At 42.4% G+C, this 13,560-nt stretch overlaps 1 protein-coding gene across 1 annotated transcript; it reads left to right on the top strand.

Moving 5' to 3' along the window:
- Positions 1–7,739: 7,739 nt before the first annotated feature.
- Positions 7,740–9,074, top strand: LOC137718341 (protein PHOSPHATE-INDUCED 1-like). Its single transcript, XM_068457871.2, has one exon. It carries the CDS (start codon positions 7,930–7,932, stop codon positions 8,929–8,931), a length of 1,002 nt encoding a protein of 333 aa, XP_068313972.2. The 5' UTR covers positions 7,740–7,929; the 3' UTR covers positions 8,932–9,074.
- Positions 9,075–13,560: the final 4,486 nt, after the last annotated feature.

A 13,560-nucleotide genomic window follows, 5' to 3' on the forward strand; every position in this document is an offset into this window, starting at 1 on the left:
TCAAAATGCATAGTCCAATGGTTATCGCGTGTGGTGACGAAACCAATGTCGACGTCGCCTCCCTCAAAACCATAAGGGGATGGGTGTTGTGCCAGGAAATCGGCGAGGGCTTGCCCCTTGACGGCCTTTTGGGGTACATACTGAAGGCTGAACTCTGATAAGGCGAATGTCCATTTCCCGATTCGGCCTTTGACAATGGGCCGAGTCAGCATGTAATGAATTACGTCTGTTTGGACGATGACCTGCGTAACTGTTGGGAGCATGTAATGCCGAAGCTTGGACGCGGCAAAAAACAACGCTAAGCAAAGTTTTTCGACAGGTGAATAATTAAGCTCTGGGGAATTCAGGTTTCGGCTAAGGTAAAAGATAGCTTGTTCACGCCCGACATTATTATCTTGCGCGAGGAGACAACCAATGGATTCGGCGGCTGCCGAAATGTATAATTTAAGGGGTTTGTTGCGACAAGGTGGAACGAGCACGGGTGGAGTGGAACGGGCCACCTTGATTTGCGTAAACGCAGTTTGATGCTCTTCGCACCATTCAAATTTGTCGATCTCCTTCAGTTTAAGGAGCGTAGAGAATGCTTTCATTTTACCGGCCGAATTGGCGATGAAACGACGGAGGAAATTTATCTGCCCGAGTAACGACTGGAGCTGTTTCTTTGTCGTCAGAGGTGGGGCGCTAATGATGGCGCGGGCTTTATTTTCATCGACCTCGATGCCGCGATGGTGCACCAAAAATCCTAGGAAATTACCGGCCGAAACACCGAAAGCACACTTGGCCGGGTTCATCTTGAGGTTGTTCTTGCGCATGCGAAGGAACGCTTGCCTTAGGTCGTCCAGGTGTGTTTGACGACGTTTGGATTTTACGACCACATCATCGATATAAACTTCGACGATTGTACCGATTAAGTTGTGGAAGATCATATTCATGGCTCGTTGGTATGTGGCGCCGGCATTCTTGAGGCCGAAAGGCATGACTACCCATTTGTAAGTACCAAGTGCCCCCGGGCAACGGAAAGCCGTCTTGTGGACGTCAGCTTCGGCGATGAAAATCTGGTTGTAACCCGCATGACCGTCCATAAAAGATAGCAGTTCATGATTAGCTGCAGCATCAATTAATAAATCTGAGATCGGCATCGTATATTCGTCCTTGGGAGTAGCCAGATTTAGATTACGGAAATCGATGCAAATGTGAAGGGCACCGTTTTTCTTTAACACGGGGACGATATTGGCCAACCATTCGACATACCGTGCGGTCCTAATAAACCCGGCTTTTAGAAGCCAAACTAATTATTCCTTAATGCCGAGTTGTACTTCGTTCGAAAATCGGCGAGGAGGCTGTCGAAAAGGCTTACACCCCTCCTTGATGCGTAGCTCATGCTCTACAAGGTTTCGGTCGAGGCCTCGCATTTCATGATAGCTCCATGTGAAGCAATCTTTAAATTCCTGGAGTAACTTACGGAGTTCGACCTTCATGGACGGTGGGAGTAACGCGCCAATAAACAATGTTCGAGGATCATCGGCCATGCCTACGTTAACTTCTTCTAATGGGTCCTTGACTTGAGGCCGATGGTCTTTGAGTTCGGCCGGCGCAGCCTGAACTTTATCGAAAGATAGAGCGGGGCCGTTATCTGCTTCGGCCAAAAATTCGATTAAATTGATGTCGGAATGTGGTTGCTTGGTGATGGCGTACCAATGGGCCAGCAGACGTTCCATTGTGGATGAAACCGCGGCCTGACGCCGTTCTTGCGTGGTGTGCTCAATCATCGGCATTGGTGACTAAATTTGCCAAACCAAGTCTCGCCGAATCCTGTTGGACAGTCTCGGCGCCGACCTCAATCACTTTCTGTACCGAAATTCTCGTCGGCCGTCCATCCTCGTTAAGGCCTTGGAGGGTGATGTAGCTGACGTGATCATCATAATAGCGAGCCTGAATCATGTTGGTCTCGAATGGTTGGTTATCGGCTGAGTGGACTACGACCGATTTGCCATCCCAAAAGATGAGGACTTGATAGAGTGATGAAGGAATGCAACTAGTTTGGTGGATCCAGTCGCGGCCAAGTAATGCGTTATAATCGGTCTTGGAATCAATGATAAAGAATGCCGTCATGTGTTGACGACCGGCAATGCTAACTTCCAACGGGAGCACCCCTTTAGTCTGAGACTTATCACCAACGAAGCTGCTCATAGTGATCCCTGACGGAATGAGTTCATTATCAGAACAGCGTAAAGCCTTCATGACGGATATTGGCATAATGTTGACTGTGGCTCCACAGTCGACAAACACTTTGGAAATGGGAAATCCTTCGATGTGAGCCGTGACATACAACGGCTTTAGGTGTTGGAGATTAACCGAGGGGGAGCGGGGAAATAGCTCGGCCAAAGCTGCCTTAAGGTTGTCCCCGCTTCAGTTTTCTCTATCGTCGTCGTTTGTGACGAAGTCTACTTGTGTTGCTTCCTCGGCAACTACGTCTCCGTCCAAGAAATTCGACTGGTGGGTACTTGGTTGGAATTCAGCTGGTAAGACATGGACCATACTGATCTCCATATGTTCGAGGACCGAGGGGCCCATTGGATCGTGGTCGTCGTCTTCTGCAGAACTAACCCCCGTAGCAGTCGACGGAACATCCTCGATCAAACTTTTGAGTTCCTCGGTAAGAACCGGTATCTGAGACGTGGGAACCAAATCGAGTGCGGGTGGGCTATTTCCGTCGACGATGTTGACTGCCGAAGATTTATGTTGATCCTTGGTTACACGGGCTCGTTCTTCATAAGCAATACGGGCGTTCCTCGTGTCTAGATATGTATCCAACCGTGTTATCCGTTTTTCCTCATCGGCCGTGAGGCCGAAGAGCGATACAGCCGAGAAAACTTCGAAATGATAACGCAAATGCTAGAGGTCTTCAAGCGAAAAGGGTAATTCGGCGGTGTCGATGTCTGTATAGGGATCGACCTCAAAACCAAGGACTCGAGCCTCCCGTATATGTTGGAACCTGGCTTTAATTGCTGGGTCGGAAGTTTTCTGGATAATTTGCTCGGCATCAGGGCAAGTTAGAGCTAAGTCGAGGGCTTCCTGACATGCCTTGGGGAGTCCGTACAAGTCATTTGCAGAGTAGTTCTTATGAAACTCTCGCATGTATTACAGGGATTCACCGAGGAATGGAGGGTGTAAGTTGCACCGTATTTTGATAAACGGCTCGCGCGGTGGTAACGGAAAAAGTTTCCTTTCGGCCTCTTGTTTAAAGTACTCTAGACAAGCTCTCGTTTCCCCAGGTCGGAGAAGGATCTTGATACGTTTCTCAGCCTCCTCGATGGTGGTTTCGAAACCGGCAGCTGCTACTTTCTTCCCTTCGGCCAACTCGGTCATGATAGTCGGGGTTGGCCGTTCGCTGATGTTGTCCACGGCCTTTTTTGGTTGCCACTGGTTGGAAGGGCTGGCCTGCGCTTCTCATCGCTGAGCCATGCAATCTATCCGTTGACGACGGCGTTTTTGGGATTTGGACAGCGCCGTATATAAGCCAGTCGGAGAATTGTAACTGTACCAGCGTTGATCCGATGTCCTGGGTGGTTTGAAAGTTTTGCGATTGGCTGGTGAGCCCGAACTGTTGGTATTGCGCGAGTAATAATCCTCATTATAAAAAGGTGCGTCAAAATCAAGACGCCGCCTAACCGAGGTTTGGTCTGTCGGCTGTACTTGTGGGCCGAGTCGATCAAACACTTGACGTCGTGGACCTAATCCCTTTAATGATGTTGTAGGGGCCGTGGGTGGTGTTGAAGATGTCTTCTTCCCAGGTTCAACTGGTGTTTTACAATAGTCACATAAAACCTTTGATCCATGAGTTTCGTCGGAACTTGACCTCGTCATAGGTTCATCGGCAGGTGGCCCCGATTGTTCCGTTGGTGGTGCATTTGAAAAAATATCAAGTTGTAGTCTTGTGCGACCATTCCGTTGATGGACATGTTGCACCGGGACGTATTCGGCCTTCCCTTTGTTTTTGGGAAGGTGAGCATCCACCATACCAATCGTTGTTGAAGGGAAATGATTAACGTCGACCACCATCTTTTCCGGAAATTTCAACTTTCCCTTTTCGATCCAACTTTGAATTGTGTCCCGGAACACAACACAATTATTGGTTGTATGCTTATTAGAATTATGATACTTGCAGTATATCTTTCCTTTTAATTCATCGGCCTTAGGGATAGTATGTCCCGGCCGAAGCTTGATGATTTTTGCTGCCAATAATTGATCGAAAATTGCATCAGCTTTGGTGATATCAAAAGTGTATACTTTTGATGACTTACTCGTTTCCTCGGCAGCCAAACGGGTTTTGGCGTCTTTGGTATTTACTTGCGCCAAAGCCTTGCAAACATAGGGTTTGTCTATTACTATCTCGGCCGCATCCACACTAGCATACTGAGGGTCTTCACTTTCGGCCGATGCATAGCTAACCGTGGGGTTCTTATACAACGTCCCCCGGGACGGTGACTTTGATATCTTTTCTTCTCGGAGCAGATAATCATATTGTTCGACGTGTTGAGCAAGTTCGTACATATCTCGAATATTTGCCCCCAGAAACTTCTTTTTGTACTCCACGTCTAATCCGTTAAGGGCGACCTGATGAACTCCACTTCGGGGAGTCGTACTCGGCACCAATTCCTGGCCGACTTAAACCTTGTTAAGTACTCCATTGGAGATTCGTCGGATGCTTAAGCCATCCTGGCCAAGGATGATACGGACATCTCCATCCCTGGCCGATAGAATTGTTCATGGAACTTTTCGACTAACTCTTCCCAACTCTGCACAGAATTGGGTGGAAGATTAATGTACCAGGCGAAAGTTGAGCCTGTCAGTGAAAAATTAAACAACCGTAGTTTGTAGAAGTCGCTATTGACGTCTCCATACTGCGCTGTGAACCGAGCCACATGTTCTAATGAGGATAAAGACGATTCCCCGGCAAAGAGGCTGAAATCAGGGATCTTAAATCCTCGTGGGTATTCAAACCTTTCTACATAAGCCGGGTATGGATGGATGAATTTTGGAAACTTTGGCCCTTTCTTCATGGCCAAATCAATCATTCTTTGTACTTCGGTCATGTTTACGGGAGCGGCTTCTTCTCCCTGGCTTGGTCCCTCGGATCTATTTCCTAGTCCTCTTCTTTCTAAGGGGACTGGTTGCGGCCGAGCGGACCCTCTCTCGGCTAGTATGGGCACATTCGTCGAGAGCTGCCGAGGTTGGCCGACCTGGCCATCTTCGAAGGCTTTACTAACCAGTAGTTCAAGCATTCTGGTCTGTGTATCGTTGTTACTTCGTATGGCTTCTAACAAATCATTCATCTTTTGACCAATCGACTGCTCGACCTGGCGATACTGTTCATCCAGTCGTCTCCTAAGGAATGTCTTAGTTGGTGGATCGGAACCTTCCCCACCATCGTCATCACAATCTTCCACAATTCCTTCCACAAACATTCCAGCCGTTTGATTCGGGACTGTTGGGTTGTGAGGTTGCCCGCCGAGACAGATTTCATTCTCTCGGCGTGTTACACTTGTGGCCTTGGGTGGCGCAACAATGATCGGATTTTTTGTAGAGTGCAAATCCTGCCCAAGGCCTTGCACTGACAAGTCAGTTGTTGACTTTCCCATGGTTGTTTTCTTCTTTGTAGACCGTGTTTCAACGGGCATGAACTCCGAAGGTTTAACACAAAGGTCCCACCGGGCGTGCCAAAATGTTGACTCTAAAAATTACAAAACCTACGTGGCGCGCAGGCTGAGTAACTAATAAGCTAACTACGTCCTTCGGTCGAATGCGGGGCGTGCCAACTCGTCGGCCGAGCTTGGCCGAGGAGTAAAATTTGTTGATGTAGCTTTGAGCGCGTCGTTGACTTCTCTATCTTGCGATTGCGACCAAGGAAGGTACACTCTCGGTCTTTGGGTTCTACAGCCTGAAGACAAGGCTGCTAATTCTGCGGAGTTCACAAATCGTCCGAGCCTGATTCGGTCGCTGTGATTATATTCGTAAGAGTATAAGCACGTCGAATCGAGACCAAACTATATGGGCACAGGTACTCAAACGTGATGTATGTCTTGATGGTAAACGTAGTTCGGCCGTCGGAATGCCGAACCCTGAAACTCACTTGTGAGTATCCAATCATAAAACCACTCGGCGTCCAGTACGCCGAGCAACGCAATTCGTAACACCTGACTATGCCGAGAAGGCTAGCAAGGTGACCTCTGCCAATAAAGGTTCGAAAACCCCTCTCGGCCGAGACTTAGATAGATAAAGGTGACCTCGACGCAGTGCTGTTTATCCAAACTGAAGGTGCTTCTCGGTCGGCTGATTCTGCGGCAGCAGTGCTGTTTATCCAAACTGAAAGTGCTCGCCGGGTGCTTCCACAGTGCTGTTTATCCAAACTGAAGGTGTGTCGGCAGGAAAAGAAAAGGAAAAATCTCAAGGTGTTTGAGAGGTTTTGCGCAGGGCAATTGTATGCTGATTTTGAAGGGACTATTCTGTTGCATGATTTCTTGTATTTATAGTGCCTCATTCCTCGAAACCAATTCTGATTTGGATTGGGAGTCCTTGTCCCATTTCGCCTCTAACTCAAACAAACCTACTCCTACTGGGATTCTGAATTTTCCTTCTTTTCGGGACTCCATTCCTTGCCGGTCGAGAATCCTGGTCGCACTAGGACTTCCTCGACCTTTTCTATTTATCCGGACTACTTAGGATAGGATTTGGCCGACCCTGCCAGCTTGCCCGGGACTTATTATTCGGCCCATAGTATTTATCATCACCTTGGGCCGAGCACATCCTGCTGCTCGGCCCAACAATAATATTTTGGGCCCAAACAATACGTCAAACATATATACTTCTTAGGGCTTATCTCTCTTCTCATGCTAGAGAAGATTCATTACGAAGCCAAAATAGTTGTGAGACCTTCCGAAGGATAGAAAACACATTTGAGATTGTCATTAGGGGATGCTTTGATTGTCTTGTACCGAACCTAAGATTGTCCACCAAAAATGTTTGATGGAATGTCTATTCAATATATCTCGACATCGTGCGTCGATATAACTCGACAAGACTTATAAGCAAATGTACATATGTTTGCTCAACATTTGTTGACACAGGCTCTTTATTCAGGGGTTCTCATTTTGGGTAAAAATAGGGACTAGTTGCATGGCCCACTCTACGTTGAACTTCAACTATCCGAACTATTTAATTTGCAAGTCTCGATTCATAGCTAATTTTTGCAAAAATTTAATTTTGTTGGAAACTATTTACCTATTTAACTATCACGATGAAATTTATTTATTTATTTTATTAAACAAAGTGTTAGTTAATTTCTTTAAACTCAATTAAATGTCTCAAATATTTTCGATTGGCTAATATTTTGCAAAGATCTATGAAATCCAATTTAAAAAAAAATAAACGATTCAAATTGTTGAAATTCGATACAGTATGAGCTCTACAAGTAGCTTCGAATTTGAAAAAAATAATAATAATAAAAATTTTAAGGCCTCCTATTGTAGACATACGTAAAAATGATTATACATTCAGCTGTCCTATTGGACCATTTAAATCTAATCTATCATATTAAAAGAGTGGAAAAAGAAAATTTGACAGTTGACAGTAAGAGCTCTCTTTTGTCGCACTCGATTCTCATCCTCATTGGCTGTCTTATTTGTCCTAATTCACTTAGCTGGCTCAGCACTGTCATCTCGTAAATCTAGATGCGGTCATAAAGCCACTGCACCACCACTCCTTCCCCAACCCAATCTCAACTTTCTTATCAACCTCCTCCTTTCAGTCCTCACATCTATATAAACACCCTCCCCACCCCACTCTCATTCCACACCCCTACATCTCATTCGCTCCCAACTTTTAACATAAAAAACCTTCCCAAATCTAAATCTTTTTTTTCAGAAAAAAATGGGTTTGAATTCTAGTCAATGGCTTATGAAGCTGTTTGTTGTGGCCACCTTGTTCCAAGTTTCATTTGGTTCCAGCAGGTTGTTCCAAGTCTCATTGGCAACAAGGAAGCTGAGCGAGCTTGTCCAAGACCAAACCCAGCTCCTCAAATACCACAACGGCCCTCTCCTCTCCGGCAAAATTACCATCAACCTCATCTGGTACGGTAACTTCAAGCCGTCCCAGAAAGCCATTGTTTCCGATTTCATCTCCTCCTTGTCCTCCTCCTCCCCTTCCAAAACCCCCCAACCCTCCGTCGCCGCCTGGTGGAAGACCACCGAGAAATACTACCACCTCACCTCCAACAAAAAGTCCTCCAACTCCCTCTCCCTCTCTCTGGGGAGACAGATTCTCGACCAAGGCTACTCCCTCGGCAAATCCCTCACCACCAAACAGATTGTCGCATTGGCCGCAAAGGGCGACCAGAAAAACGCCATCAACGTTGTCCTGACATCCGCCGACGTGGTTGTCGATGGCTTCTGTATGAACCGGTGCGGGACCCACGGATCTGCCTCCGGCTCTTCCAAAACCGGACACACGAAGGGCAGCAAGAACTCCAAGTTCGCTTACATTTGGGTCGGAAACTCGGAAACCCAATGCCCGGGGCAGTGCGCGTGGCCATTCCACCAGCCCATCTATGGACCCCAGAGCCCACCCCTTGTAGCCCCTAACAACGACGTGGGTCTCGACGGCATGGTCATCAACCTCGCTAGCCTCCTGGCCGGGACAGCCACCAATCCATTCGGAAATGGATACTTCCAGGGCCCGGCCGAGGCACCACTAGAAGCTTCCTCGGCCTGCCCTGGGGTTTACGGGAAGGGAGCTTATCCTGGTTATGCCGGGGACTTGCTGCAGGACCCCACCACCGGTGCCAGCTACAATGCCAATGGTTCTAACGGAAGGAAGTACTTGCTTCCCGCACTATATAATCCTGCAACTTCATCTTGTTCCACTTTGGTTTAGTGGCTGGATTAATTAGTACTAAATTAATGTATACGCAGCCTATGTAGGTGTTGGATAAATTCATTGATTAATTTGTTCAATTTATTTTTGGTTATGAGGGTTATAAATTAAAGACAGCAAATTATTTCGATTTGCATTCATAATTTCAATGAGCATTTTTTCAGACTTTTGAGTAAAATGATGTACCTCTCTTTATTCTTGTTCGAGCTTGTGGCTTTCCAAACTTGAAAGCCCCAACGGGATTATTACTGGAATTAGGCGAAGTCAGAATTCTGAGTGAAGGGAGTCCTTTCACAAATCTATATACATTTGTAAAATTGAACTCGTAAAATGTCAACATATGGCTGAGAGAATAGAAACAGTAGGGTGGTTGCTTATTTTTAATCAAAATTGCACCTCTCTTTTTCTTTTTTTTTTAAATCCCTCACCACCAAACTCACCGATTCATTAAACAACCACATAAATTTAAAATCAAAAAAGTCTAACCACGTTCTTTGGGGTCGCGAGTGGATTTCATACACCTTTCACAGAAGTCAGGACAAGCTTGGGACTACCCTAGCCCCTTGTAGCTTCCCCCTTGACTTTGTTAGTTGAATTAAAAAATAGGGTAAATAACATTTTACCTTTTCAGATTTGATCAATTTTAATTCATTAAAATATTTTTAAAACTTTTCAATTTCATATATTTACTTATTATTTTATTTTAATTTCATATATCGGTTAGAAAATCTGTTAAGTAAACCGTTAATTGATAGCGTGGCAAATATGGGATCCGTATTTATGCTGATATGGTTGTTATATTTGTGCCACGTGACTAAAAACTTAATAAAATAGTTAAAATATTAAAATAATTATTTAAAAGTATAAAATAAAAAAAATAAAAAAACAAATCCGCTTCTTCCCCATATCCCCACCAGTGCCCACCCTCCCACCCCCCATCACCCACCCGTTCCCCCATTCCCCATCCCCTATCACTCGCAATGGCGTCTAACTGACATGAAGGGAAGGCAATGGCATCAGATTCAGCAGCTCGAACCCCGCAATTGAGGAAAGACTCGGTGACGAAGCAGTGGGTGATATTCTCACCTGCCAGAGCCAAGCGACCTTTCGACTTCAAATCCAAGTCCCCCATCAGCCCCAACTCCGACCAACAACAACAGTGCCCCTTCTGCATCGGCCACGAGCACGAGTGCGCTCTCGAAGTCTTCCGGCTCCCACCAGATAACCCCGACTGGACAATCAGGGTCATCCAGAACCTCTACCCTGCCCTTAGCAGAGACATGGACGTCATCTCTGCTCAAGACCTGTTACACCAGAACTCCGATTGGGTGATATGGGATGGGGGATGGGGGGTTGGGGGGTGGGAGGGTGGGCGGGGGTGGGGATTTGGGGAAGAAGGGGATCTTGTTTTTTTTTTTTTTTTGAACTTTTTTTTGTGAACTTTTTTTTAAATAATTATTTTAATATTTTAAATATTTTATTAAGTTTTTAGTCACGTGGTACAAATGTGTCAGCCACTTCGGTACAAATGGGGATCTTATATTTTTCACGTCCTCACTTAACGGTTTACTTAACAGATTTTCTAACAGAGGTATGAAATTGAAATAAAATGATAAGTAAATGTATGAAATTGAAATGTTTTAAAGATGTTGTAAGGAATTGAAATCAACTTCAAACCTGAAGGGGTAAAATGTAATTTACCCTAAAAAATAATGAATTGATTGCTTACACCATAAGGTTTGGGAGTAATTTGCAAAATGAGCAAAGAGGTTTTAATTTTGTTGTATTTTACACTATGTGATTTCTAAATTGCACAAATTTAAATTCTCCATTAATTTTCACAATTTAATTAGAAGTTAAATGTTAAAGTGATATAGACTTAACCTACAATTAGCACTCATTGCCTATGAATTTCAATGATGGATACCGTACTCTTTTACTATTTTACTCTTTGAATCATTTTATGAAATCGAGAGTCTTAACACACTTCGAAGTTTTTCAAGAATGGCATAACAAAGTGGGTGAAGTGCAATAATATAGCATACACTTTCCAGTTTCCGTCCAGCCAGATAAAATGAGTGTATCCAGCATATAGACTACAGCGATTAGAGAGGAGCTTTCTCCCCAATCTATAAAGTGAAAGAAAATCTGCTTTAACATTTAACTTTTGTTCTTGTGCAGAGATCCCATGTTTTAAATGTGCCGACTGCTAATGTAGGTAAACATTTTTAGATAAGGAGACCAAGGGCATCTTTAAAAGAAGTGTAAAATTTAAAACATCAAATTTTAATTTAATAGCTAACTTAGTAATTTGATATATTGTCATTTTTTCCGATATGTCAAAATTTATAGTTTTATTTATGTTTTTTCAAACAAAAATAATAAAAGTTGGTTGTTAGTTTAAAAATAATAAAATAATACTTAAATATGCTAGCATTTAGGGTAAGACAAGTGGGATGTCTTTGGAAATAGTAAAAATCAAATTTGAAGGCAGCTTCAAATTTGACATCTCTTTGTCCATGTCAGCTTAGCTTTATTTTCCATGTCATATTTGACATCTCGATTGGTGTAAATGATACGTCATTTATTACTGTTATATGCCTATCTGACATTTCTTACATCTTCTTTGGAGATGGTCTAAATCCATTAGCAAGTTTTTTTACATCGTAACTGTTCGAGTACTAAATTAGAGTCATACTGCAAAGAAAAATGCTCTAGGAACTCTCTTAAATGTGAGATTTTCCATACTTTTTGACAAAAAATGCTATGGGAACTCTCTTAAAGTTAAGGGTGAGATTTTCCATACTTTTTGACATCTCTTGTTTTTGGCACAATATTTATAATGTTAGCATGAGAATTAACGTTAAACTGTTAAATGCGAGGGAGTCCATGGAGAGTCTCACTCCCCTCAGTATTTCTCTTACACAAAAATCACTTTATTTTATAATAAATGTTAAGACCATCTCCAAAGGAGATGCCAAATATAAACATAAAATTTAATTTTGACAGTTCATGTGACACTTTGACATGTTTTAAAGTTTTGCCTCCACCCAATATGTCAAATATTAAAAAAATTTGAAAGTGCTATCAACTTTGGCAGCAAAAGGGAAAGATGTCATTTCATGTCACGCTATATGAGATTTGGCTTCTTAGTTGGAAAACATTACTGCTGTCCTTTCTTACTGTTATTGCTGATTTGGGACATTTTGACATCTTCTTTAGAGATACTCTAAGGAGACTTTCTCAAAAGTGAAACTCTTCATGGACTCTGTACCGCCTCATATTTTGGCATAATATTTTATAATGTTAGCATGATAATTGACGTTAAACTATAAGGTAAAATATAGTCTATGGAGTGTTGCACTTTTGAGAAAGTTTCCGTAACATTTTTCTTATTTTATTCCACGCATTAATACACACAAAAAATGCAATTGCAATAATTTGACATTCAATAATCTGCCATTTAGTATTACAGTTTAGTGGTATTCCTCTTCACTTGTAAATGAAAGGACTTATGTTCAATTCAAACCAAAAACGAATTTGAATCACATTGCTGCTAGCCTATTGTGAGGTTAAACCAATCTCATTTTCTTAGTGTAGATAATATCGTTTGTTTAGGAAAGAAAAAAGAAAAAAAAAAGAAGAAAAAAACGTTTCCAAAATCATGCTTTATCAACATGTAAAATGAATTGGTTGATTTGAATGAGAAATTTTCAATGTGACAGAAATATGGCCGATATACTAAATATCTGAATACAATTAGTTAGAAGATATTTTTAAATTTTTTCAACCAATTGTATTATTACAATTAGTAAACTGAGCCTTGTGTTTTTCGCATGGAAAAATCTCTAGATGTGAACAAGTGGTATGCCACAAAGATTGTGGAACACAATTGCCTTAGCTATAAATTATTAGACACAGCTGGTAAAGCTCGATTCTTTATTTTATTTATCTTTTCCATGAATGGTAATGCTCGCTCGAGGTTTTCAGCTTTTCAAAAGCTCACCAAACATTAATCTAACTTTTTTCTTTTGCCAGAAATCATCAAATTCCCAATACAGTTCGTTATTTTTATTTAATTTAATGATGAAAAAATTATCAAAAACCAGTGTAAAAAAAAAAAAAAAAAAAAAAGTAAAAATCAGCTTGCTTTAGAAAATGGCAAAGCTCAAGCAGGCACAACATTTTCTGATGCAAATGGGAACAATTTGCATTTAATCCAATGGTGCTATTCAGACATTTCATTTATATTTTACACACATCTCTTAAATTTTGACGCCGGATAAAATGAATTGAAGAAAATCAAACGATTAAAATTACCAACAAATATGTGGAAGGTTAAAAAAAATGTGGATAGCACAATCTTTATTATCCTCACAACCAAAAGAAAATTGAACAAATCAATGAATATATTTAACTCCTGATTAGGTTTATACATTAGTCCCACTGATGTTTCAAATCAAAGTCGAACAAATCAATGAATATATCTAACTCCTAATTTGGCTTTGGATTTAGATCAGTCCTTGGCTTCGCTAATATGTTTAATTAAAGATTAAGCACCTAAAACCTCCCAACTTTCTTGTGTCATTCTAAATTGACCTCAATCATTTTAAACATTCCAATAAATAC

This window comes from Pyrus communis, chromosome 8 (assembly GCF_041283825.1).
Source record: "Pyrus communis isolate YQ-2024b chromosome 8, ASM4128382v1, whole genome shotgun sequence".
NCBI classification, from domain to species: domain Eukaryota; kingdom Viridiplantae; phylum Streptophyta; class Magnoliopsida; order Rosales; family Rosaceae; genus Pyrus; species Pyrus communis.

Bases quoted from the DNA above. Each gene is read 5' to 3' on its own strand.
- LOC137718341 (XM_068457871.2), top strand. From the start codon at position 7,930: ATGGGTTTGAATTCTAGTCAATGGCTTATGAAGCTGTTTGTTGTGGCC.